The sequence below is a fragment of the Fusarium tjaetaba genome (genome assembly GCF_013396195.1).
Source record: "Fusarium tjaetaba strain NRRL 66243 chromosome Unknown NRRL66243_c0000121, whole genome shotgun sequence".
Lineage (NCBI taxonomy): Eukaryota > Fungi > Ascomycota > Sordariomycetes > Hypocreales > Nectriaceae > Fusarium > Fusarium tjaetaba.
Genome location: NW_023501317.1, coordinates 35,640 through 61,610, shown reverse-complemented (window position 1 = coordinate 61,610; position 25,971 = coordinate 35,640). Strand labels below are relative to the sequence as shown.

General features: G+C 50.3%; 10 protein-coding genes across 10 annotated transcripts; 5 read left to right on the top strand and 5 right to left on the bottom strand.

The window, feature by feature from the left end:
* Nucleotides 1-151: 151 nt before the first annotated feature.
* FTJAE_6191 (uncharacterized protein) lies at nucleotides 152-3,298 on the top strand (the record flags this gene model as incomplete). Its single annotated transcript, XM_037352777.1, has 3 exons — nucleotides 152-241; nucleotides 298-849; nucleotides 902-3,298. 3 exons carry the CDS (start codon nucleotides 152-154, stop codon nucleotides 3,296-3,298), a joined length of 3,039 nt encoding a protein of 1,012 aa, XP_037206735.1.
* Nucleotides 3,299-3,821: 523 nt separating this feature from the next.
* FTJAE_6190 (uncharacterized protein) lies at nucleotides 3,822-5,324 on the bottom strand (the record flags this gene model as incomplete). The annotated part of the gene is made up of 2 exons (XM_037352776.1): nucleotides 3,822-5,229; nucleotides 5,278-5,324. The coding sequence occupies 2 exons, from the start codon at nucleotides 5,322-5,324 to the stop codon at nucleotides 3,822-3,824; spliced, it is 1,455 nt and encodes a 484-aa protein (XP_037206734.1).
* Nucleotides 5,325-6,348: 1,024 nt separating this feature from the next.
* FTJAE_6189 (uncharacterized protein) lies at nucleotides 6,349-9,750 on the top strand (the record flags this gene model as incomplete). Its single annotated transcript, XM_037352774.1, has 1 exon — nucleotides 6,349-9,750. The coding sequence occupies one exon, from the start codon at nucleotides 6,349-6,351 to the stop codon at nucleotides 9,748-9,750; it is 3,402 nt and encodes a 1,133-aa protein (XP_037206733.1).
* Nucleotides 9,751-9,999: 249 nt separating this feature from the next.
* On the bottom strand, nucleotides 10,000-10,769 carry FTJAE_6188 (RRP1; the record flags this gene model as incomplete). Its single annotated transcript, XM_037352773.1, has 2 exons — nucleotides 10,000-10,667; nucleotides 10,718-10,769. 2 exons carry the CDS (start codon nucleotides 10,767-10,769, stop codon nucleotides 10,000-10,002), a joined length of 720 nt encoding a protein of 239 aa, XP_037206732.1.
* Nucleotides 10,770-11,523: 754 nt separating this feature from the next.
* FTJAE_6187 (GPn-loop GTPase) lies at nucleotides 11,524-12,748 on the top strand (the record flags this gene model as incomplete). The annotated part of the gene is made up of 2 exons (XM_037352772.1): nucleotides 11,524-11,599; nucleotides 11,655-12,748. The coding sequence occupies 2 exons, from the start codon at nucleotides 11,524-11,526 to the stop codon at nucleotides 12,746-12,748; spliced, it is 1,170 nt and encodes a 389-aa protein (XP_037206731.1).
* A 307-nt stretch (nucleotides 12,749-13,055) lies between these two features.
* FTJAE_6186 (RNA polymerase Rbp10) lies at nucleotides 13,056-13,331 on the bottom strand (the record flags this gene model as incomplete). The annotated part of the gene is made up of 2 exons (XM_037352771.1): nucleotides 13,056-13,080; nucleotides 13,138-13,331. 2 exons carry the CDS (start codon nucleotides 13,329-13,331, stop codon nucleotides 13,056-13,058), a joined length of 219 nt encoding a protein of 72 aa, XP_037206730.1.
* Nucleotides 13,332-14,090: 759 nt separating this feature from the next.
* Nucleotides 14,091-14,678, top strand: FTJAE_6185 (histidine triad protein; the record flags this gene model as incomplete). Its single annotated transcript, XM_037352770.1, has 1 exon — nucleotides 14,091-14,678. One exon carries the CDS (start codon nucleotides 14,091-14,093, stop codon nucleotides 14,676-14,678), a length of 588 nt encoding a protein of 195 aa, XP_037206729.1.
* Nucleotides 14,679-15,707: 1,029 nt separating this feature from the next.
* Nucleotides 15,708-16,698, bottom strand: FTJAE_6184 (Allergen Fus c 3; the record flags this gene model as incomplete). Its single annotated transcript, XM_037352769.1, has 2 exons — nucleotides 15,708-16,490; nucleotides 16,552-16,698. The coding sequence occupies 2 exons, from the start codon at nucleotides 16,696-16,698 to the stop codon at nucleotides 15,708-15,710; spliced, it is 930 nt and encodes a 309-aa protein (XP_037206728.1).
* A 2,647-nt stretch (nucleotides 16,699-19,345) lies between these two features.
* On the bottom strand, nucleotides 19,346-20,277 carry FTJAE_6183 (uncharacterized protein; the record flags this gene model as incomplete). Its single annotated transcript, XM_037352768.1, has 3 exons — nucleotides 19,346-19,605; nucleotides 19,753-19,850; nucleotides 20,198-20,277. 3 exons carry the CDS (start codon nucleotides 20,275-20,277, stop codon nucleotides 19,346-19,348), a joined length of 438 nt encoding a protein of 145 aa, XP_037206727.1.
* Nucleotides 20,278-20,733: 456 nt separating this feature from the next.
* FTJAE_6182 (uncharacterized protein) lies at nucleotides 20,734-21,084 on the top strand (the record flags this gene model as incomplete). The annotated part of the gene is made up of 2 exons (XM_037352767.1): nucleotides 20,734-20,948; nucleotides 21,003-21,084. The coding sequence occupies 2 exons, from the start codon at nucleotides 20,734-20,736 to the stop codon at nucleotides 21,082-21,084; spliced, it is 297 nt and encodes a 98-aa protein (XP_037206726.1).
* Between the last annotated feature and the right edge of the window lie 4,887 nt (nucleotides 21,085-25,971).

Sequence of the window (25,971 nt, the reverse complement as noted above, 5' to 3'; positions counted from 1 at the left end):
GAGCCAGTCAATCTCAACTTTACACACGTGGCCGACAACAATAAATTCGGAGAGCTCGGAGAAACGTCGTCGCGCCGTCGACTGCAGTGCCGTTAGACATTCGAGATAAGCTACAACGTCTTCGCCAGTTGGCGGAGCTCGCGCGCCCGATATGGATTATACAGCCCACCTCTATGGTCGGCAGGAAGAGGATACTGGCAAGCAATTGCTCGATCTTCTTCAAGAACCCTTCAGTCAACAGGTATGTCCCGATGCACGACATCCCAAGTATACGTCCCTGCTAACGCGGTCCCTCAGCTCCAAGCTGCCTCGCTGTATTCAGCTTTAGCTACCTCGATCCCTGTCACAATCGGCATTGCCATCATCTTTTCCATTCTTCGACCATACCACCAGGCCATTTATGCCCCGAAGTTGAAACATGCCGACGAGAAGCACGTACCGCCCCCTATCGGAAAGGCCCCATGGTCATGGATCACGACATTATGGCAGACCAAAGAAGAGCAGCTTGTACCATTGATCGGTATGGACGCCACTGTCTTCCTGCGCTTCGTTCGCATGTGCCGCAATATGTTCCTTACCTTGTGTATCACTGGTGTCGGTATCTTACTCCCAATCAACTATACAAGATGGCAAGAGTACAAGGGTGATAAAACAGCCAACTGGGTAATCAACATCACACCTCTCAATGTATTTGCTCCGGCAATTTGGTCCCAGGTCATTATCGCCTGGTGCTTCAATTTCATCGTCATGGGCTTCCTTTGGTTCAACTACAGCAAGGTTCTTCAGCTTCGGCGCAAGTATTTTGAGAGCGAGGATTACCAGAAGAGTCTTCACTCCCGAACCCTGATGGTAAGATCAGAAAGGCCACCACTAGAAAACGGTTACTTACACACGACTGCAGGTGTTTGATATCCCCAAGAAGGGCTGCTCCGATGAGGGTATCGCAAGAATTATCGATCAGATTGCTCCCAACTCGTCTTTTGCTCGAACCGCTGTTGCCCGAAATGTCAAAGAGCTTCCGGAGCTTATCGCGCAACACGACCACGCTGTCCGCAAGCTTGAGCAGGTCTTGGCTAAGTACCTCAAGGACCCCAAGAACGTCCCAGCTGCTCGACCCATGTGCAAGCCCTCCAAGAAGGACCGATCTTACGGAACTTATCCCCGAGGCCAGAAGGTGGATGCCATAGAATATTACACCCAGCGAATTCGCGATCTCGAGATTCATATCAAGGAAGTACGCGCCACGGTCGACAAGCGAGGCTCAATGCCTTACGGTTTCGCGAGTTACGCAGATATCGCAGAGGCTCACGGTATCGCCTACGCTTGTCGCAATAAGAAGCCTGTCGGTGCCACGGTCAGACTCGCACCTCGGCCCAATGACATCATCTGGGAGAACATGCCTCTCTACAGCAGCACTCGAGGACGAAGACGGTGGATCAATAACTTTTGGATCACTCTTCTGACTCTTATCTGGATTGTTCCTAACCTTGGCATTGCCATCTTTCTCGTCAACTTACAGAATCTGGGCAAGGTTTGGCCTGCGTTCAGAACCGAGCTCGCTAACCATCCCAAGGTGTGGGGTGCTATTCAGGGCGTTCTCTCTCCGGCCATCATGTCTTTGACATACCTTGTTCTCCCTATGATCTTCCGTCGACTCTCAGTCAAGGCTGGTGACCAGACCAAGACTGGACGTGAAAGGCACGTTTTGGCCAAGCTTTACTTCTTCTTCGTCTTCAACAATCTGCTCATCTTCTCCATCTTCAGTGTCATCTGGAGTTTCGTGTCCAACGTCGTAAAGGATACGACTGGGTCGGTCAAGCAGGATGTGTGGGAGTCCATCAAGAAGAACGACATCGCGTCTTCCATGTTCATAGCTTTATGTAACAACAGTCTGTTTTGGGTCACGTATCTGCTCCAGCGTCAACTCGGTGCGGCTATTGACCTTGCCCAACTGTGGCCGCTCGTCCAAGCGTTCTTCCTCAAGAAGTTCTCAAGCCCAACACCCCGAGAGCTTATTGAGCTCACTGCCCCGCCGCCTTTCGAGTACGCCAGTTACTACAACTACTTCCTTTACTACGCTACAGTCACTATGTGCTTTGCCGGTATTCAGCCTCTGGTCCTGCCAGCAACAGCTCTTTACTTCCTCATTGACTCGTGGCTCAAGAAGTACCTTCTCCTCTACCGCTTTGTCACCAAGACTGAATCAGGTGGAATGTTCTGGCGAGTCATCTTCAACCGTTTCATCTTCGCAACCATGCTTTCCAACCTGGTTGTCATGTTGACTTGCTGGGTTCGTGGCAATGCAGGGTCGCATATTGAATTTTTTAGTCTGGTACCACTGCCATTTATCTTGATAATCTTCAAGATTTACTGCAACCGCGCCTTTAACAACAAGATCACCTACTACAGTATTGTGGACGTTACCAAGACACCCGAGAACGGCGTGGACCCCAAGGAGAACCGTATGCGCAGTGAGCGATTGGCGAATCGTTTTGGTCACCCTGCACTTTACCGACCTCTGATTACTCCCATGGTTCATTCGAGTGCGCAGAACTTGTTACCTGCTATCTACAAGGGCCGCCTGAGCGATGGCAGAGATGTCGATTCCGGTGACATGATGACAGTTAGTGGTTACTCGGATATGGTTTCTCTCGATCCTATGCAGAAAGGACGACCAGGCAAGAGTGCCAACAACGTTCCCGGCTTCGAGTTCGTGTCAGACAGCCAGATGGACTTTGAGTATTACAAGAACCGAGCCGAGTTCGCAGAGGACCATGGTGGAGGCGAGATCTACGGCCGACCTGGAGAAATCGCTCGCCCGGGTACACCTGGATCAGTCGATGGTAGCGATTTCTCACGACCCGGCACACCTGTAGGCCGAAGTGGTTCTCCCTTTGCAGGTGGGGCAGCTCAGCAGCAACGTCTCATGTCTCTTGCTAGTAACACGAGCGGTGATACTAGCTATTCAGCATACCGACCAGGTGGCGCGCCCAACACCGGATTTACGCAGCAAATGACTCTAGGCACAGAGCCCCCTGCCCGTGGCCGCAGTCCCTTGTACTCGCAAAACAACGGAAGCTCATCGGGTCTTGGATTAATCTCCAACGCCGCGGCTCCCGCATACAGCAATCTCAGCACGCCAGGCCGCATGACGCCTGTTCAGTCGCCTGGGCCTTCAGTCGGCGCTATGGGCGGCGGTCCTCAAGGCTACAGCGGTCTTGCACAGAACGAGGAGCCTTCATACGATTACTTCCGCGGTAATAACCGCGCGAGGAGAAACCCCGGCGAGGGATGGTAGAGACGTTCCGAAAAGAGAACGGTTTCATTGCATAAAATTTGCGAGGCGTTTGGATAGATTGGGAATAGGGTCCTTAACGACCTCTTTTGAATTGAATTCTGGCATGAGGTGGACTGATGTGAGATGATCTGGGCACACCTCCAAGAAGAATAGAATACTTTGGATTATAGCTTTTAATGCACAATAGCCCTTAACATTTCATAACGGGAATATGAATACTTTTCTTGAAGAAACATAAACTTCGTATCGATCATTATGTTAGAGACTAGAGACTTGGCTTTGCGCTGATCTTAGGATTCAAGTGACAAGGGCATGTCCCAGATCTTGTTTCATCCTGAAGGGTCTTCGGGGTCTCCAAGAGGTCCGGCATTTTCGGGATCCGACTTGGCCGTCCCGGAGAACCGTAGAACCCGGGCCAGTCTCTCGCCCGAGTTGCCGTTCGTTCGCAGCCTCGAGTCTCACTTACTGTACCGTGGACGCGCTTGAGCCATCTACACAGAGGCTAGCATCACAACTCTTCAGGCTACGACTCACCAGTAATTACCCCCGTCTCATGCAGCCGCCTTAGATACATCGCCAGATCGTCCTTCAGCCCCTCAATGATCTCGTCTTCCACAAAACCGTCATTCCATGTAATTCCCATCGTCAAGGGGCCGTTCTTGACACTTGCTACACTGACACTCATGGGGTCGCTTGCAACCATGACGCCATTTGTAAACAGCATGCGATGAATACTCCTCTTACCCGGCTCTTCAGTCAGGGCTGGAAGAGTGCCGACGTTGCTAACTTCCCACGATCGAGGTCGCGGTTGGCCATCCTTCTTCCGTAGAAGTGCTTTCCAATCGGTGATGGTCGCGAGAACCAACATGTCATCGTCCACGGGGATTGTAGATGTCTTTTTCTTGAGCTCGTCTTTGACTCTCCTTGCGTGGCTCCAGATAAGGTCATTAATCTCATCCCCCTTTGCAGCCTGTAAGGCGGCCACTGCTGAAGAAGAGTGCTTGTGTGACATGCCGGTTACAGCACCGAACAGTGCGTCCTTGATAGCAGGGCCAGCATTAGGTGATATGTAGGGACGCATGCTTATGGGTGTCGACGAAATGAAGGCCGGGGCAGTAGGAATTCGTCTCGATAGTGATGCAAGGACAAGGGCATGCAAAAGACCAGTCATAGAAGTCCCGTGAGCGCGCGTCTCTTTGAGGGCAGTCAGTACAACTGCTGGTGGGATATCCACGGTAACCAAGCGAGCCTTGTGGCGATCAAAGTCAACAGGTTCACCAGCCCATATCTTTGGTGGGCCAGGAGTGAGGAACCAGGGTCGATATCGTTTCCATAGGAGAGTAGCTCGGCCAGATAGCGTCGACGTGTAATCTATGACCTTCTCTTGTGGTTCAGGAAGTACTGGTGGCTCGGGAAAGGAGAGAACCTCGGGGGCCGCTAGGTTCGCGGGCAGGGCGTTCAATTGGGCGAGTAGTTTCTCATGGAATAGCCTTCCGCCCATGCCGTCCATAAGAGAGTGGTGAAAGGCAAATGAAATGTCCTCAAAGAGAGGAGCTCCGTTATCTTCTGTGACACCGGACGGCCTGCCAACGACGACCCGCCACGGGGGCCTTGTCTCAATGTTCTGCCAGTATTGGTCATGCAGTTCGCAGTGTAAGTCGTTCAGACACTTGTCATGGTCTTCTTCAGGACCCCAGGTACGAAATTCGACGAAATCACACAGTCTCATCTCAGGCACGTGTGTGAAATAGGCTTCCATGTCGCCTTCGCCTTGGATGCCCACTCGGAGCATAGGATTCTCATTGATGAGATTTGCTACGGCAGCGAGAATGGCTTCATTTGGATATGTATTTGACGGTACAACATAACGCGCTGATATTATTACACAGCGATACAAGCCGAACAAGTGATAAGCTGCCGAGCCGGTCTCTCTGGTGGCTGATAAGCAAGTGTTGATAAAGGTATCGTGGTTGACTTACAGGATACCTAAACGACGGGCAGTGCGGATCTCAGGGTTGTTTAACATTTTGGCCATTGATCTGAACGAAGTTGAGATTCATCAGCTTTGGTGTTTTGCGGCAACTCCTTATCTTATGCTCAGTTTGACAGCAACCAACAACCAACAAGTATCTAGCACGATATCATGTGTCGTCATATCACAGATCGATTAGGAAGGAGGAGCGACACAAGACGAGTTGGGACGAACTAGGGTAGCTACTTTATTCCGTCTCACATCAGCTGTTGGGTTGCATTCATGTTTGTTTGGCTAGATCCCCATTCTCAGTATCCAAAAGCATCAATTTGCAAAGAAACAAAAAGCACTCAGATTCTGCTGAGCTAGCAGTAAGGTAGGTCAAGGAGATTATGCCAAGTTGCCCTGGTTGGTATGACAATAATCTTTAGAGTTAACCAAGCTTAAGTTATTAATGATAGGTAGGGCTGAGCTGACAGTGAGCTTCAACCATGCTTCAAGCAAATTGGAGGATATACTGCAAATGTCAGCTGATATTGAGACGGATAAACTTCTCATCTGGGCCAGTTCATAACCGTAAAAAGGCTTTAATAAAGTGTATTATTAACACTTGCGGTAGCTGTAGGTTAAATTGGTTGGTGATGCTGCGGTAAGGTAAGGTAAGGTAACGGTGAGACGTGGTCGGTGGAACGGTGACCCCACCTCCGTTAATGACGGGACGGGGACACTAGACTCCCTGTGACAGGCCCCCCATGCTCGGCCACTTCTGGAGCCTCCAACGCGTTTAAACCACGACTCGACAAAAACATTTGGTCAATTAATTTATCTTTTGCGCGCGCTGTTGATATTTTGATTCGCGACTGTACAAGATACCCGACCTCCAACTGTACGAACATTCACTCGACATATCCAGACAAGATATAGCTACGACTATCAAATCACATCCGAGCGACCATATTTCCATATACAAATACTTTTAGTCGCCATCGCGATGCAATGAACGCGCTGTCCACGACGACAAATAATGTGCTAGAGACCTCACCATAACCTCATATAATCACACCCAATTGTATCCCCGATGGATCGCGACAAGAGCTCGCTGGCCGAGCGGCCCAGTCAGCTTATTGTGAAGCAGTCCGGAAGGAAACCTCTTTTCGCAAGCAACATCCCGCGGGGAACCGACAGAAACAAAGAGAACGATCGAGCGCAGCAGAACAATTCAAGGCTTGGGTCTAGTATACAGAGCAATGGGTTCGCGCGGTCGACAAATTCGGATCCTGACAGGCGAGCGAGCGTCGGTAGTCTTGGCTCTCGCGACAGCAAATTACCTACGCCCGGATTTTCCTCCTCCACTCGAAAACGACTCTCCATGACCGATGCGTTCCGCCTCGCTGCTAAGGAAATCGAGGATGACAGCGATGGAACACAACCGGTTGATGCATCGCCTAGTCCAGCACCTCGAGTTTGGCGCGAGAAACACGAAGGAGAGGGAAACCAGATGCGGCAGATGTTGAGTCACGATCACCTGGACACGAAGGCTCCGAGTCGCCCCTTTTCCCGAGGGTCAATTGCTTCGAGGATACCCGAGATAAAGAAAACGCCAGACAAGACCGAATCGTCGCGACGACGGAACTTTTATGGCAAGTCCAGGGCAGGACTTTCCTTTACGCCTAGAGAGCCGACCCAGGAGAGTACCACGCCTGCGCATGCGCCCCCAACTACGACCGTCAATGGGGTTAGACCAGATAGCCGGCCTGGGAGTGCGGCTGGGCTACGAATAGGCTCGCACTCGTTGAGACAAATGCCTTCAAAAGACGACCTGACGAAACAAGGACGAATTCCAGCTCTAGTCCCTGGTATTGAGGAATTGTACCCGTCGATTGAGGGCCCAGAAGCTCAAAACGAGGCACCTGGCCCAGCATCCCCCGAAAAGAGCTTCGCATGGCAGGTGGACGACGACTTTACGGCTGGAGAGTTACAAGTTTCAGATAGTCCAAGGCTTCGCATGGGCGTGCGTCCGTTTGCAAATCGCATTCACTTCGATGAAGGGAGTGAAGTCGACATCAACTCACGGACGAGGGTGGCGCCGCCTGGAGCAAGAAACACCAAGCTTGATGAGATTCGATCACGGGAGGTCAAGACAGGAAGCGATATTCCTCTCGAGCCGCCGCGACCACATAATACAAAGATAGACGAGATACGGGAGCGTGAGGAAAAGGTCGAGCATCAAATACCCATACCTGATCGAAACGCACCAAGACCAAGAAATACCAAATTGGACGACATACGACAGCGGGAGGTTAACGGCTTGCCCAGGAGGTCAATGGCATCAATTAAGTTAGAAGAGATTCGTGAGCACAATGCAATGAGTCGCTCACGCTCCCCAGAAGATCGACCCAGGACGAGCCGAGGGATGCTCCCAGAGACAAAGACGACAAGTGAACTCGAACCGAAAGAGCCGTCGCCTCGACCTCGGTCTGCTTTTGAAGGGGCCGGTGTCAGTATCCCCGACACGCCTGTGACAATATACAAGTCGCGACGCGAGAGCGCGGAATCGGACCATCCTAGGGAGGATGGTGACTCAAAAAAGGACGAGACAAGTCGTACGCGACCAGGTCTGTCGCACACACGTACGGATTCCCGAGACCTACTGCGACGCCTGGCGCGGGCTGCCAGTTCCAGTCCTGCGCCAGAACCTGAGCCGCGACAGGTGGCCGACAGTGACAAACCCGCTCTGTTGCCCCTAGAACCGAAGCCTGACACTGCTTCTGCAATTCCTCAACCTTCAACCAGCAATGGCTACAGAAATCGTCAACATCGCTCTAACAGAGATTTCAGTCCCAAACCTAGTGTCGCATTTGCTGGCCTGTCTCGAACTCGATCAACGGAATCTGTTAAGAGTAAGAAATCCATGAATTCGGAGGCGGATCCCACGGACCGCATTGAGGCGGAGGCCAGTCTGTTTGCGCCTGGCGATAATCACTCTGAGAAGGGCTCTATGAAGGCCCCATCTCCAGAGCCTGATGTCGACGATGAAAAAGATATTGACGCGACACCGCGACCGACGAAGCCGGATCCATTGACTATGCCCACACCAAAGGTCACGGGCGCATACGTGGAAACACCAGCGACAGTCAAGGTGGAGAAGATCGAAATAAAAGACAAACAGGAAAAGCCAAAGAGGGAAGAAAGGCCATTGCGACAAAGATCTGCATCGTTCCGTGATAAAAGGACGGATCGTGCTATGAGTGGTAGCGATAGGGACACTGCATCAGACCCGGGGACAGACGACAAATTGACCACCAAGACCTCGTCGAGTGGGGTGAGGAGACGGCGCACTCGATCTCTTTCACGGCGCCGAGGAACACTGAAAAACTCGGCCAAGCTTCCCACAGTCAAAGACGATTTGAAAGAACTTCAACGTACACATCACATCGATGACTCGACGTTAGATGATCTCGAAGAGGTTATTCTCGGTCGCAAAGCCCCATCTCAAGAAGTTGAGGCTCTCCTTGATAAACTACCTGAGAACTCATCACTTGATGACGATTTCGACTTCGACTTGGAACTTGACACCAAACTGAACACACGAACCAACCAAATCGACCCTCAGAGCAACGACAACTCTGATCTGGATCGAATGACTCGCATGAACAATACCCTCAAGAACAGCCTCTTCGGGATCCATACTGCAGCAAGGGGCATTGAACGTCTTTCTGATCAAGTCAGCACCAAGAGTAAAGCTGTCGAGAACAAGGCCACTGAAGAGAAGCCGACTGAGCTCAAGACACCTAAAGAAGAGCCAACTGAGAAGAACCTCCTTGACATCGCTAAGCCCGAACCGCTGCCTGAAAAGATGGCCACACTCCCCGACAACCACGGCGCTAGCACCGCCTTCATCACGCATTCCGACGGCAAGACGGTGTCTTACGTTTCACTACCTCTTCCAGAACTCTTCCACCGCAAACCATCCTTCCGCTTCACAGGTCTTGGTCTTTTTCTCTTCCTCCTTGGCCTTTGGTATGCTCTCGAGTCTACCATGTGCCATGCCTTCTGTCGTCCTGTTAGTTGCAGCAATCCTCCCTGCGTCTGGTCCGTCGATGATCCTACCTTTGGAAATGCCATTCCTGTGAAGCTGGACCAGTGGGTTACTGGAGGTCGTGGTCGCATCCTGGCTGGACAACTCATGGAAGAAGCGGTTGACTGGTATGCCGACATGAAGGACGTCTGGTACGATCGCGAAATCACCGACATTGACATCCACGGGCTCTCATTTGACAAGAAGCGTCAGCATCGCCGTCGTCTCCGCAAGAAGGGTCTCTTGAAGCGTCGCGTACCAACATCTGAGGAGCGAGCAAGGCTGGAAGCTTGGAAGAGATCCCAGGAGGAGGAACAACGACAGCAGGCAGCCAGAGAGATGGGCTATGAGATTCGAGTCGACGATGATGAGACTGTCGGAGGAGATACCAGGGTTTGGTGAATTAAGCGTCTACAATGGTCAGAGTGGTGATTCTATGCGGGCACAAGGGGCAGTTTACTTTGCTATTAGATGCATATCGGAGCGGGCGTTCAAAGACACATTATTGCACTCTTCAAGTAGTAATGATAATAGATGGTGGTGATAATCTCAGATGGTATCAACCTCGTGCCCATATATAAAGAAGTCGGGCATATCCGCAATACATTTATTTTCCCTATCCCAACGCCATGCGCCTGCAAATACCGGCTCTTAATCGTCAATACCACCCCATTCCTCGTCTTCCTCCATCTCATCACCACTGGCAGCCTTAACCCACGGCAACCTCTCATCCTCGTAACTCTCAACACAGCGCGCCCTCACAGGCTTGACAGGACATGTCTTGAGCGCAATAACAAGATCCCCCACGCTCTTGACAAACTTCTCCGCCTCAGGCTGCTCCAGCGCCTGCTCACGCTCCAACTCATCAACCCAGATATCCAGCGCATGCAATCTGATACCCACAGGGCTCTTTCGCAGATCACCCTCCTTCTCAAAAGGATACTCCTCCAGCACAGCAACAATAGCCTCTACATCGCCGTCCTTCCAGCCCCGCTCGCGAGCAAGTCGTACGTGGGAAGCGAACACGCGACGGACGAGGAGGAGGAACTTTTCAAGACGGTAGACGTCGATGCCAGTCCACTGGGCGCCGACGATGGCCCAGAAAGCGCGCAGCCAGGGGATGGCGCAGGCGGGCTTGAGGGTGAAGAGGAGGTTGGCGAGATCTGTGGCGAGACGTTGCTGGGGGATGGGTCGGTCGGTCATCCATAGGGCGTAGAAGAGGCCTTTCCATAGCTTCTGGGCGTCGACGTCGGAGAGGCTTGAGCGCGAGGCGAGGAATGTTGAGAGGGATTCTAACGAGGACATTCGAAGTTTGCGATCTGGAGAAGTTAGTCGAGTTCATAAGAAGAGAGGATTGGGGAGGACGAACCGCTTGAAGCGAGATTGCGAATAAAGGGCATTTGGGATTCATGCTCGGCCATTTTGGAGGGTAGAGCGTCAATGGCTCTGTTTGACTGTCTATAGCGATTGCGATAATTGAGTGATTAGGTTGGGGCTGTGGAAAGAAAAGTGTTGGTGATAGTTTGGTTGGTGTTGAAAAATGTCAAAGATGCTATGCGAGCGATGCTGGGCAACTTTTTTTCTGGCATGGATGTCGGATCTAGTGGGGGCCTCACCGAGAAGTGGGGCCGGTTCTTGTAAGGGACTTTCAGATGTAAAAGCTGATATCAAGAGAAGGGTCGTGATCGTAAGTACAACGCAATAGGTGTAGTGATTGTATTGATCACAAGTTAATATTACATACTCATGAGATAAACGCTTTATATGTATTGTGAATAGCACTGTCGCTAGCTGCGTTGGCAGATACCCTTTCGATACAGCCAGCCTACAGACTTCAGCTCTTGATTTGAGTTTCCCTTCCAAAATTCTCAAGGAAGAAGAACTATCATGTATTTTAATTCCTAGATTCAAATCAGTAGATACCTATAAAAAGACTCAGACTGAACAATCAATATCAGGCTTATTCAGCTTCATTCTGTATCGACAGACTCTCTCAGCGAATGACCCCGCGCGGGGCATCCACATCGACTTGACCGCGTCCAAAATTTTGAGGTCTCCATTTCGTCACTTTTCATTCCTTCCATACCCTTCTAAACGCCACGCTCTGCCTCACCGTCAGCCCAAGAGCTCACTCTATCAACCTCAATCCTCAGCAGTAAGGGCAAATAATTGAACATGGCATCTGCCTCCACAGACGAAGCCTCCAAGGCGTCTTCGCCTGCCGTCGCTATTGTCGTGGTCGGCATGGCAGGTAAGTTTCAGTGCTCATGGTTGCGCAACCTTATATCTAACTAACCCTCTCTTAGGATCTGGAAAGACTACTTTCATGCGACGTATCAACGCTCACCTCCACCAGAATGATCAACCTCCATATGTCATCAACCTCGATCCCGCTGTGTTGTCCGTACCATTCGAGTCCAACATCGATATTCGAGACTCGGTCAACTATGAGGAGGTCATGAAGCAGTACAACCTTGGCCCCAACGGTGGCATTCTCACCTCGCTCAACCTCTTCGCTACAAAGGTTGATCAGGTCGTCAACCTCCTCGAGAAGCGCGCCCAGCCCGATCCCGAGAAGCCCGATCGCAAGCCCATCGATAGAATTTTAGTCGACACGCCCGGTCAGATCGAAGTTTTTGTATGGTCAGCCTCTGGAACCATTCTTCTCGAGTCGCTTGCGTCTTCTTTCCCTACAGTCATCGCCTACGTTATTGATACCCCACGAACTGCCTCCACTTCGACATTCATGTCCAACATGCTCTACGCATGCTCCATTCTCTACAAGACCAAGCTTCCCATGATTCTTGTCTTCAACAAGACCGATGTCAAGGATGCGGCGTTTGCCAAGGAGTGGATGACCGACTTTGAGGCTTTCCAAGAGGCGCTACGAAGGGATGAGGAATCAGATGAGCTGGGCGGTGCAGAGGGTGGTGGCCATGGTGGAAGCGGATACATGGGCAGCCTGCTCAACTCGATGAGTCTTGTGTTGGAAGAGTTCTACGCACATCTCAGTGTCGTCGGCGTGAGTTCACGACTAGGTACTGGCGTGGACGAGTTTTTCGAGGCCGTTGAGGAGAAGAAGCAGGAGTTTCTGCGTGACTACCTGCCAGAGCTTGAGAAGAAGAGGGCAGAGCGTGAGGAGGCAAAGAAGGCTGCACGAGAGAAGGAGCTGGACAAGATGATGAAGGGCATGTCAGTCGGTGGTCTACCGGTGGCACAGAAGGAAGAAGACGAGGTGGATGTCGCCAGCGATGACGACGATGATACTGACTCTGACGAAGAAGCTCAGAAGCAGAGTCTCCAAGATCGATACTCAGCCGCCATGGACGATAACGAGGACTCTGTTATGAAGGACGCAAGTTTCGCCAAGTATCTTTACAACCAACAGAAGCAGCAATAAGGAAAAAATAGCATATAGCGGCGTTTGGGGTTTAAATAAGGAATTTGTCTAGGTAGTTCACGGATTAAGTTATGCAGGGTAGATATCGTACGGCGACTCTTTGAAGGAAACAAAGAAGTAATCAATCAATCGCGCAGACTGTAGCTCGTCATGCGCAAAATCGTGTCGCATTGTCTATTCTTCATTCGACGTAATTCCCAGACCCCTAAACTCCCATCTCGAAATATCAATGTTGCCACAACACCTCGTCTTTATGCTTTGCAAGCTTTTTTTCTTTGGTATAAAAAATCATCGTCGGTATGGATGTCTATCGGGCCTCGAACTGAACCATTCTACAAACACTGTTAGTCTCGGTCCCCCTCAAAAAACACCTATGTCGCATAGCGTACCGCTTCGTGCGTTCCTTGTAGAGAACACGGCCTGCGCAGTGAGGGCACGCGACGGTGGCATCCTTTCCAAGGGTGACGCTGCCGCCGCAGTCGCCACAGATATAAGACATGACGTGACGGACTTGGTGGTCGTCGCGAGTACCGCCGCGCTGGCCGGCGTTGGCGGTTGGGACTTGATATTCTTCGCGGGGCATTTTGAGGTTGTTGTTTGGATGGTTTGGGTTATGGATGGTCTTTTTGGTAGTAGAAGAAAAGATTGGATGTTGAATTGGTCATGAAGGCGGTGATGGGAAAGTTTGGACGGCAGAATTGGGCGGTGAGAGTCATGGTGGGATGCGGAGATACGTACCGTTTTGATAAGAACGGCGTTATGTTGCAACCAGACTATTTCGCAGTGATACACTGTCCCAGGTGCTTATATCACCCTAGCATGGCTAAGATAAGGATCTTTTTATCTTGTTTCCATCTATAGATAGTATACAACCCATGCTATTCTCATGGTGACTTGTCAAGTGTTGGTCAGTGATTGTATCAGAGTACGAGCTACCTTCAACGATAGCAAATACTTCCTAAGTCCTCGACTCTATCATTAGATACAGTGCCCACGCAGTTTATGATAAAGAAATAGCTCAGCAACTCTCTCATGCTGACCTCGAATCCATAAGCTACCTAATGTTGAATAAGAAGAAACGTTAGCGGGCGGTTGAAGTACCCCACAGAGATTAACCTCCACTAAATGCACTAAATCAAAGACCCCAGTTCCCGATCTCCAGTTCCTGGCAAGTCCCGGTCCATCATCTCAACCTCGGTACCATCTCTTGACGCTCATGAACTTGGAACATCATCAACCTCAACATCGACGTCATTAATTTCATTCCATCTTTTCACTCTTCACCCAAACATACCCAAGCTCACATCAACTCATACATCACATCTCGAGGAGACCATCGACCATGTTTGATCCTTCAGCTCCCCCGACATCATCATGTCCCTTCTGCATAATCTCATCCACCTTTGAGCCATTCGACCCCTTAAATCCACCACCATCAACATCCTCACTCATCAACCCAGAGCTCGTGTCACCAGCCTCATTCATCGTTCTCTCAACACCAATCCTCGTCGCCTTCCTCGACATTCTACCGCTAAGTCGCGGCCATCTTCTTCTCTGCACACGGCCTCACCGTCCTAAGCTCAGCGACGTGACGGCTTCTGAATCCGCGCATCTGGGTCGCTATCTGCGCGTTCTTTCAAAAGCCATGGCTCGTGCGACGGGCATAGAAGATTGGAACGTGGTGCAGAACAACGGAGCTGCTGCTGCGCAAGTCGTACCGCATATGCACTTTCACATCATCCCGAGGCCGGAGATCAGAGCCAGTGGGAGGTTTAGTGAGAGCTTTACTATGTTTGGGAGGGGGAGGAGAGAGGAGCTGGATGATGATGAGGCGGTGGTTTTGGCGGAGGAGTTTAGGCAGAGTGTTGCTGCTGTGATGAGGGAGGAAGAGGAAGAGGAGAAGCAAAAAGAAAGCAAGGCTAAGCTGTGAGAGTTGAGGCTGCATTTCTTGTTACCTTATTGGCGTTTAGCGATCTCGGAGAGGAGGTGGTTTGCCAAGTACTTGGCGTTCAAGAGATTCATAGATTTCTACACTTCTCGATATAATACCCTTTGATGAAGACATGTCTTCATCGAATAATCACAAACCTTTGCTCGTCATTTCCAATGAATTCCTTGTTCAGGGAAGGGTCACACTCAGTACTTCTGAGCCTCTTCTTAGGCTCATTCAGTACCTCTATCCCATAATCTTCCGCCTGCGCCATTCATCCAAGGTCTGGTTGGACTCTCGAGACCTGACACTCTTCGGAACGACCCTCTTCCCTTGTTGCAACAGTACTTACAGTATCTTCTGTAGTGTCTTTCTATTTCTAATTGCCATATAGAGTTGATCAAGCTCCTTCAGCCGCGGAAAGCCCTGGTACGTATGCCCTGGCAATAGGTATACACCATCGTTTTCTCGAACTCGATACCAACCTTACCAAAAATTGCGGCACGGCGCCTCTTGGATATGATTATGGGTGTCGATTAAACTCGGCCATTGGGTGTCTGCGGTCTCTTCTCGAGATGTCATCAAGCTTGTTGAGAATGAGTCCTTGGACAATACGCAAGGCAGTGAGTGAGATATCATCCTTGATCATGTTTGAACGAAAATGGAAAAAGCAGCTGAGATTAAGTATCTAACCAATCGCACCGGGAATACAGTATGCACATTCAACAAAACAACATAAAGATATCCTCCAATGCGTAAGCTTCAGTTCTGGTACCGATGTCCAAGCAACTCCCAAACCCATTAACCGGTGACCGCTAACCTTTAACCATCCGATCCAAGCATGCTTTGTTTTTGTGTTTTTCTAATACTTTTTTTTTTTAAAGAATAAAGATCCGATCCGCAGTTTTTTTGTTTTGTTGTTCCATATTCGCCATCATGTCCGATCATTTGCCTAGGTACCTTACGCCAACCCCCTTTTTTTCCATATCCTTTAACCATCCAGTACCTAAGGGAACTACTTCAACATTTCTAAACCAAACACCTTCGTGCATCAGGAGCGATTCTTCCCCGGAGCTCTCGTCTTTCTCTTTCTAACCTCGCCGTCTGCTTCTCCAGCGCGCGAATTCTCTCGCGTGCGAGGTCAAGCACCTCGGCTTTGCTCACGCGACGATCATTGGCGATACCGCCTTCTGTGCCGGGAGCAGGGAGGACAGCGAGAAGACGCTCAAAGTGGGTATTGAGACGCTTGCGGTATTGCTGCTCGACTTGGTTGTGTGCAGCACGCGCCTTGACTTCCTCTGTAGTCTCGCTGGGATGTCTGGGCTGAGCAACAGCGCGCTTCTTGGGAGCGCGCGATGCAGTGCGGAGCTGGGTGGGATTACGTTTAGGTCCGTCTTTACCCTTTGCCCTTGTCTTTGTTGCTGTTGAGCGCTTGCGCTTCTTGCTGGCTGGCTCCGAGTCATCGTCGTAGTCCTCATCGTCATCCTGGTTATCTTCCTCAGGCTCAGACTCAGCTGGTGACAGCTCGTCCGCCATGGGCGGCGTGGGTAGGAATGTTGCCGTCGGCGAGACGTGAGCTGGCCAGACGGCGCCGAGGGATGGACTGCCTGTGGATAGGTCGTAGCCTTCTGAGAAGGCGGATGAGGTGCGATGAGGGGGATGGACGGGGAATTGACCCGGTGTCGTGGAATGGAGTGCGTAGCCGTTGGGGGAGAAGTCTCCAAAGGAACGGTCAAGGTAGGCAAGGTCTGTTAGAGGGGAGGGGAAGACGGTGTTATCGAGACTGGGCGTCTCGGGAGACTGAAGAGGGTTCTGCTGCTGAGGAGTGAGTTAGACATGTCTCTTGTGAGTTGGGTAGTTGAGAGTGACTCACTGTAGAAGCCTCGTAGGGGGCATCTAAGCTGGAGAAAGGCATGGCGGTAGTATCGATACCATTCATCCAGTCATCGGGCATGCGTCCGAAGCGCGCAGCTCCGTCTCCGTCGCCGGCGGACTCGAGGAAGGTCGAGCTCATCATCATTGTAGGCCGCGTTTTTGTTTTAACGGTTATCCGCAAATACTAGATCTAGCACGAGGTTGTCCTTGAACCCCGTCATCACGAGAAGGGAGTGGAACAACGATCCCGAAGAGTGTTTTCGGTTTCTCTCTTCTCTATGCTTTTTCTGTCTTTTTTTGCTGGGTGTCTTTGTTTAAGAAAGAAGGGGGGGTTCTTGTTATAGGCAGTTAAGAAGGCGGCAGACTCGTAGTCGCGAGGCTGGTCGGATGTCTTTTGCTGTCGACAAGCCGCAAGCCATAACGTAGCTACTCTGTTTTCTGTTCCTTGTGATTTCTTCTGTTTCTCTCGTCTGGCTTTTTTCAGTGTGAATGAGGAGAGAGAGCAGCAGACGGGAAGACCGTGTGTATACAGAGAAGGATAAAGATTCACAACTACAAACTTGGGCTGAACAGGTCCCCTTTTATAACAGAATATCTAGGGCACAAAAAACTCGAAAAGAGTGCCAAGACCCAAGGCTCGTTCGCAAAAAGAGAAAAAAATACCACCATGCATAACTACCACCAACTAATCCATCGAGGGTGGTGCCAAAGTATGAAAAGAAGCGGAGGATGGGCCAAGGGGGGATGGCATGGCATGGCATTACGACACGGAGACAAGAGAGAGGCACGAAATAATACCATAGTATGGCACATAGTCGACCTAGCACAGCACAGCCAGGACACAGACGGCCTCGGACCTGACAAGCCGTGACCGGAGTAAGAGGAGGGACGGGCCAATGTGATGCATCACAAGTTCAGGTGCTCGTTATCCTTCGCTTAAAGCATGGGCGTGAAGCTTGGAAGGGGAAAGATGCAATGGGTAACCAACCAATGTAAAGATTGATAACTTACACGCCTGAGTCAAGAGTATTCCGCAAAGGCCAATGGTCTACACGAGATGGGCTTGGCACCTGTCAAGGATGGGCATTCTGTTAGTAAATCCGGGCCCTTGGCTACCTAATAGCCACGTAAGAGCGTTTCTGAACGAGTTTCGTCACAGCCTGACTGTGTCTCTGTTGTAAACAAAAAGAGAGACGATGCTCTTATACCTCGAGTCTCACCGAGTCAGAAGAATATAATCAACCGTAACCTCCAAAGTCATGTCGTCGCGATAAACTAGGAACATGACAGGATAAAAAAAAACCTCGGGGTGGCCTGAGTGTATCCCCAGACGCTACAGGCGGGGCTGATCCCTGTAGGATGGGGTATCGTTGACTAACCTCAATCTCGTTTGCCTTGGAACAAGTCGTGCGTGGGGAATAGCCTCCTTCGCAAAGGCCATGTTTAGTTTTGCTTTGCGCCCTGTGAAGTTTTGAAGCAAGTGGTCACGAGCCGGCCTCAGACTCTGACAAATTCCGAAGCCCCGAGTCGAGTCGAGTCGAGTCGAGTCGAATCGAATAGAACCCACTATCTTTTTTTGTGTTGCGTTTGGTTCTTGGGTAATGAGATCCGGTTGTTGAGTCATCGCGTAGTATTTATGCCATCATTCAGAGGTAATTCAGACTTTTACTGTTGTATTTTTGTTTGGCAGAACCAATGACCGTAGGTTATCATGAGAGTGAAGAGAGAGATCCTGCTATTCAGGCTTGGCCTTGTTAGGTCTGCCGCATGCCGCGTGGTACAGACATTGGCATGCAGCAACCGATGATCGTATCAGACCACCCTGCAACGGCTAATGTTGCTGTATACGTTGATGATCCTACGGTACTGCAGTCTACTCTGGGTACATGTTCAGTCTTGTCGGTTCTTGGAAACTAAAAGAATCTGGGGTAATGGATGGACAAACGTGGCCCCCGTTATTTGGTGGTGTTGGCACTCGTCAGCTAAGATCAACCAACGTCTTGACAGTTCAACCCCCGAGTGTTGTGCTGTACCCTCGACAGCCGGCCAGCAGCCATCGAGAAGATATTGTCTCTTTCAAATAGTTTGTAACTCTGTTCGTTTCATACACTTCCTTGCTCTCCCAAGTTACAACTCGTTAGTGTCTTTACTCAATCCTCTCTTTCACAAGGCTTCACAAGCCCATCCTACCTACGTACCAAAAACACCCAAGAAAATATATACGTCTCCTACGACAACACCCCCTATCAACCCCAAGAATAAACATCATGACCGTCAGCCAAACCCTCAACCTTCCCTCAGCCCTACCCGTTGCGGAGTCCCCCATGCCTTCTGAACCAATTACAACACCATGGCAGGGGTTTTGCGTCTTATTTTCATGACATCCCCCCTGGGGAAAAAGAGAACGTCTCGTTGTTTATTTCCAAAAACTTTATCTAAATGGGTAGATCGGTAAGTGGACACTGCGTGCGTGGGTAGATCAAGATTAGGATCAAGATCTGATCTGCCTTGGCTAGATCTGTGTGTGCTCGGGTGCATGATCATGAATATGATACTGACTTGTTAGTAAAGGGGATAATGAAGGAGAGGTACACAGGGAGAAGGGCGGTATCACGAATAAGTGACTTCACAAACACCATCATCACCCAAATCAACCTACACTCAACCATGGCACAACTCAGAGATAGTGACACTCCCAGGCAACAGTATCAGAAATAATTCAATGTGATTGAAAGATATATGGAGTAAAAAGGAACGGATTGCTATACGATACACGAGTCGCCTCGTAGGTATTACTCGTCACCACCAGCTGTAACCGCCTTGGGCTCTGGGGTCTCAGTAGCAGCAGCAGGCGCCTCAGCAGTCTTGACGCCGTCCTTGGCTGGAGCGGAGACATCAGCAGTGTCTTCATCGCCCTCGGCGTCCTCCTCGTCGCCTTCAGCTTCAGCATCATCGTCGCCTTCTTCCTCCTCTTCTTCCTCCTCCTCGGCGTCGCCATTGGTTTCTTTGGTGTCTGCCTCGGCTGTCTTGCGCTTCTTTACAGGAGGCTCGGCTGAAATGATATAGTCAGCATTTGGCTCGATATCATAGGCCGGTTGCCAGGCTCTTGGAAGAGACCATCTAACTGGTAAAATGGAACATGAAGGGATGGAAGTATGTATTGGTGGCGAGCTCTTCCAGAACATCGATGATCACTTACCCTGTGCATCAGCTTCGTCGTCTTCCTCATCTTCCTCCTCCTCCTCAGCGTCCTCGTCCTCTTCGCTTTGCTCTTCTTCGTCTGCGGTGGAGACGTACCTATTCACATGTTGTCAGCCAATCGTCATCGCCAAAATGCAATCATCAACAACATGCTTCGATCGCGAAATCGCACAGCAGCAAACAATACCAAATGCAAGAAGAAACGCAATGCGATCGGAAAATACCGCAACTGACACGTGGGCATGGTTTCAATCGCGAAATAATTCGCATCGCATTGGATCGTATCTTGTGGTGGCATGCGACATCAGCCCTACGCGCGCATCTTGGTAGGTCGCGCAACGAATAGCGCAACGATAAAAATGCGCGCGATTGGACAGTCGAAAGCTCCTCAGAAAGGCGATCGCAACAAGGTAACATGCAAAAGAAAGGCAAATGGTACTCACTCTTCCTCCTCCTCACCATCATCGTCTTCAGGGAGGGAGACAAGCTCCTCCTCCTCGTCTTGCTTTCTCTTGCGGGACATGGTGATAGTTACTCGTCTGTGTGATGTATGGGAGTCTGTACAATGCGATTGACAAGTTCAGGAGATCAAGGCGCTTCTCTCGGGGGGCAGAGGAGGGTTTTAAAAGGTAGACAAGGCACAGCACGAGATAGAGAAGCTAGGTAAAGCAAGAATAGAAGAGAGGAGAGAGAAAGAGATCCAGGGGGAGTGGGAACGGCAAAGGGTGGGAGAGGCTGCGCGTGCGCACTACACAAGAGCGAGAGGAGAGGAGCTGGAGCTGGAGCTGGAGGGCGAGAGCAACAGCTACAGTGACAATGGAGCGATAGACAGCCCGAGAGCTTGCTTGTGTGAGAGCTCTCAATCCAGCCAATTGCGGCTGTCACAGCCATCCCAACATCACTGGATACACTCCATGACACTATGTACGGACATCACTAACGAGATTCGTGTATGAATACATGGGAATGCAAGGAAACAATGCGACGCCCAGAGGTACAGTCCCACGAGCCTGTCATCGAAGGATGGATTGGGTGGCCCAGCTATGGTGTGGACAAGCTACCCGGAGGTAAGCTACCTTACCTACCTTGCCTTGCCATGCCATATTACGCTGCTGCTGCAAGGCAAAAAGCTTTCTGGCCGCTTGCGAACCACCAGATCAGGTCCGATCAGGGCGACCAAGACGCGCAACAGACGTGCGTCCAATCAAGAGAGAGCTAGCCGAGTTTATCTGCTATGTACCCGGAAAGCATCGATGGCGGCTGGCTTCTCGGATTTGGGTTTTGCCTCTCCCGTCTTAGTACCAAGGAACAAGAGGAGAAGGAACTGTAAAGAAACGCCAAAGGCGGGGGAATGCCCGCAGGCTTGATTGAGGAGAGACTGAGGGAGGCAGAGAGCTTGGGGGACGCCAGTTGACTTCCGTCCGTGGCTGGGCAAACAAACAGCTTTGCCGGATATGTGACGTAGGACTTTCACATTGTAGCCCAGGCTCGCTCAGAGTTGGGTGGAAGTGTCTCGGAAATTCATTCTCGCCGGGAACGAACTGGGTCCTTTTGTTTGTTTGCCATTGCCTCTCTCTCCCGCCCTTGTTTCGTTTAATGATGTGCTGTACAGAGTAAATTCATAGAACCAACGTGAGAAAGGCACAGTGCAATGATTTTCCGTTCTGGTTTCTGTCCTCGAGGGGCTGATACATGCCCTTGTCAGCAGCTATCGAGTCAACAACAAGGACGAACGGAGCTCTCTTTCAAGCTCTGTAACATCTCACTTCTCCAAGAGCTTGGGGGAAGCTTGGACCTTGTTCATTCTGGGAATAAGTAAAACCGGGAGCGGATGGCGGCGCAGGTTTCTCCGGCTCGTAATGCTTCAAGGATGATGCGCAGGTGAGACGAGTGCCCTTGAACCGAACCGACGTTGGCGTCGGAGGGTTCGGTGGTGCGGCCGAACAGTTGGCGTCATCGAAGAGTGATATGATGAGGAGCTTGATGTCCGGTCACGTGTCGTGGTGGTCCGTGCTTCAGCACGAGCTACCCTAGAGCCCTCGTCAGAATGTTTGGTTTGGCAGTTTGGATTCGTGGGTGCGCTCAAAATTGACGGCCTTTTTGGTGACAAGTTCTTTTTGGTATTTACTTTCTGCCTTTTGCTTTTGTTTTGAAAACAATTCTTGCGCGCCCTGACACGTGAGGTTGACGCCGCTCAGCTGCATGACATTACGATTTGCCCTTCAGAGCTTGCAGCCATGTGCTTGATTCCTTGCCTCTCGCTGGCTGGACGACGAGACCAAAATCCGGCCATTACTTAAAGAAGAGTATTAAGATGATCAATGCGAGAGTTTGATACCAGAATAAGGGAAGGGAAGGCAAAAAGCAAAGAGACACGGACAGTCTCAGGTCTGAGCGGAGACAATGTCTTGTTCTCCCTGCTTCCGTCCCGCGTTTCCGCCTGCCCTTTCCTCGCTGGCGTTATTTCCAGTTGATGTCGATCTTAGCATTGCATGAATAGTTTATTTGGAAGATTACAGTGGCTTGAAGAGCCATTGGCTCTGAGCATTGCAGCTGTATCAAGTCACGGGTTATTTGATGCATGCAGATATCCATATCATGAGGTCCCGGGTAGGCCGCCAGGTCACTCAGCATGCAACCAGGAATCCCAGAATCCTGGACTCAGGGCTTACAATGGTGATACCAAGCCACGATAACCAAAGTAAATTGAAGACCCTTCATTTGAATCTCGTACTGAGAGACATTTACCATTTGACGACTGAAACGTCCGTTCCCGAGCGAATTGGGGTCGCACGGAATTCAGCTGAAATACCCTGAACTTGGCCACGACCCTTTTGCATTCACTTCGAGTCTAGCTTCACCTCAACTGTCTCTACTATCGAGAGGCCAAGACGGGAACCGTTGTCTTTGCCTGCGCAATCTGGGTCTCTTGAGCGAGACCAGACCCTTTAGTAATGAACGAGGCGTGATCCGCTGGATTGCTAGTTCGGGGTGGCTGCGCCTCGGTCATCATATCAAGACACGACACGGACGCGCGTGATAGAGTGTCGAGTGTTTTGTTTGTATTTGCATAAACATAATATGTCACTCTTCCCTGGACGACGGGCGGGTGATGACGACGGGAGAACAGATCATGACCCGGTGGTTCGGAGTGGGCATGTGTAATTTGGACGTTACCGAGATGAGCTTCGGCATCTAGTATGGATCTTAGAAACATGCATGATTTCTTGTGCACTTCACCACGCTGTCTCACATGCTATTAACGCATGTCTTGTATAGTCTCTCAACTGGAATGTGAAATCTCATATCATGAGGACATCTGACCACATCTCGATCGATGGAATACGCAACTCTGACGAGCTACTGTCTAAGCCTTGCGATCCTTCAATTAATCTGTGCTCAGCAATTGTCAGCATACGTACTCGAATGCTAGCAAGCCTCCTTCGCCTAAAAGATGCACTTGTCGATGGATGCCTCGTGCTTGACGGTCCAGCTCATCCCATTGACAAGGTTTCCACTCAAAAAGCGGGGAGTCTTAGCCGACTTCTTCAAAGGGTTCCAGAAGAACGCGCTCTGTTGATGACCAAGTCACGTCAAGGCCAGTCTGATTTCCGATCTTTGTACACAAGACTAGGTTAATGTTATGTTTACTTTTTAGGCTTTGTAGCTGCAGAACAGAGAGATTAGCAGAGGCTTAGATGCCCCCGCATGAGTGGTATTTCTTCACTGAGTCTGCACTAAAGCAGTGAGATGGAGTTTGTAAAAACGTTGAGGTTTCCTTTTTGTCAGGCTATTTCGCCACGCTGAAGTCATTCTTACTTGTACACTGAAAGATTCCCCTGAAGCCAGTGGAGATTGTCAAGAAATCGCCGAGCGCAAGGCAGACGCAGAGATTCTTCCGTTGACAAGACGAAATAATCACGGAGCACGGAGCGAGACGAGTTGACAGTTACATAATCCCTGCGTGTCATCTCGATTCCATGTAGATCCAAGAATTCGAACTTGACCAGAAGCTCACCGGAAGCAACAAGGGTCAGATGGATCCCACCAGAGATGATCGGTGCGGTCTTCCCTCCGCATAGAATCGATTTCAAATCGCTGGGAGCACTGTAGTAATGCAATCGTGATAAAATCGAGATTGGACAGGTAACCCGCGCGGACTCATCCGTCCATCCATTCATTCATATTATTACGGTACGTCAGCAGCGCTATGCAACACAACACGGCCCCAGGAACATGGACTCGGTGCACTTGGGTTAACTTAGTCTGATTAAGTTCACTGGGATCATGGATGGATGAATAAACGGCTGAATGTTTCTTTGTTTTGTGCCTTGGAAGTTGTTCTCTCATCGACGTAATAGCTGATGGATAATATCGTGGATACGATCTGAAGCTATTTCATTAATTTCCAAATGTTTGGCTTAGTTAGCCTTAGCTAAAATGCATGGGGACAGAAAAGAAAAAACCAGGGTTGCATGGTGTCCCTGCAGTGGAATAAGATCCAGGTACCAAATCGTTGTAATTGGCTACGTTTTTTCTCACCCCATCCACTCTTGATCTGTCTTTTTGACGCCATCAAATGGCCTGCTCTCTGGTACTGCCTCCAAGGCAGAATAAGCCTAAGCAGAGAAAAAAAAGGGAGATGACTACCCGATGTGGGTAATCTACCAGTCGGGCATCCAGTCCGCGACGCCGCTTGTGTTCCTTTTGGACTGACGGAGCGACGTTAACGTGGACGGGAGGAACCCGTTGAGACGGTGCAGCGCCTTTGGGTCGGGCCCCTTTGCCGGAGGATGGGCTAACGAGAATTAGAGAGACGGGCTTGAGACGGTGGTTTTCAGAAACTCTCTACGCGAACAGATGCATATTATTCAGATTGCCTACTATGGATATTTTTTGTCTGTTCTACCTTTGAGAAACCCCTTTCGTCCAATGAATTGTTGAGGGGTGGTGCCATCGCATCTCAATGGCTTCAACTTGTGCTCAGAGGCTGTTTTGGTGAGAGGGGTAAGTTTAATGAAGGCACTTTGAACCCCAATGAGGCTTGAGTGAATGAGACGAACATAAGGGATGAAAAGTATGTATATGTTGCGTGATATTATATGCTGCCTCTAAGATATAGTCGATGCAGGCCATCATCATAGCGGCGCTATAGTGTAGATGATATGGACTGCGGTATGTGAGAAGTGACAGTCTATGGCTGCTTTGCTCATGATCTCCTGCTCGTATCAGCTAACCCTGGACCTCTTTTTGAGATTCATCACAAACACCAGATCGTCTGGATTGCCTCTCTGCCTTTCGGTGTGGTTCATGTTACGTTAGCTAAGACTGTTCTATCCAGAAACGCGTTCCCTCCCTTCAGTTTGAACATCCTCGGATTCACAAGCACCGTTTTCGCATATGGCATGACATGAGCCGTTAGAACAGAACCCCTGTTTCTCACAAGCCTCTCAGTATCACAACTAACACCACTAAGCATATTCGTCCATGATTACGCCACTGAACCAACCAATTCGATCTTGACTGACTGAATGTTTCTCTCTCTATTCTCCCAAACCTGGTTCCATGAAATCATCACCCTTGCTCTCATTCCCAGACCCAGACCCCCGCCATCCCCTCCAGGCCTGTTTAGGTCAACTGACTCGATATTGGGCCCCCCTCTCACCAGCAATTTAGCGTGCGAAAAAAGACCTTCCCAGCTGAAAGGGACCCAGCAAAAGAACCAGAGTTGCTTCCCCGGGGACACCATTCGGCCAATGGGTGTTGTCTGTGACCTTTTGGTCGACTCATTTTCGTCTTGGTCATAGATCGGGGGATAGTTAGAGTTGAGAGAAGAAGGAGGGTGACCAACGGGATAGACCAAACGGAAAAGACGCCGCAGATGCAGGGTGAGAGTGAATGTGAATGTGAATGTGAAAGCCACGAGGCATGCATGTGCCGCAGACCACCCATACAATCCAACGGTCACAGTCGTACAAATCACATTGGAGGGCCTCGTTCGATCTTTTTTGTCAACCTCGCGCCCCTTTGCTCCCAGGGCTCCCTTTTTGGTGGTAGGTAACGTAGGTGGTGGATAGAACCACCATTGGCCATTGGACTTTTACTTTTGATGTGCTTCTTGGGTCTCGTCTCGTTTCTTCTTTTCCCCGCGCCACCTGCTACTGCAACTGCAACTTTGTGGCTCTTCTGAGTGAGTCCAGTTGCTCTCTCCCTTGTC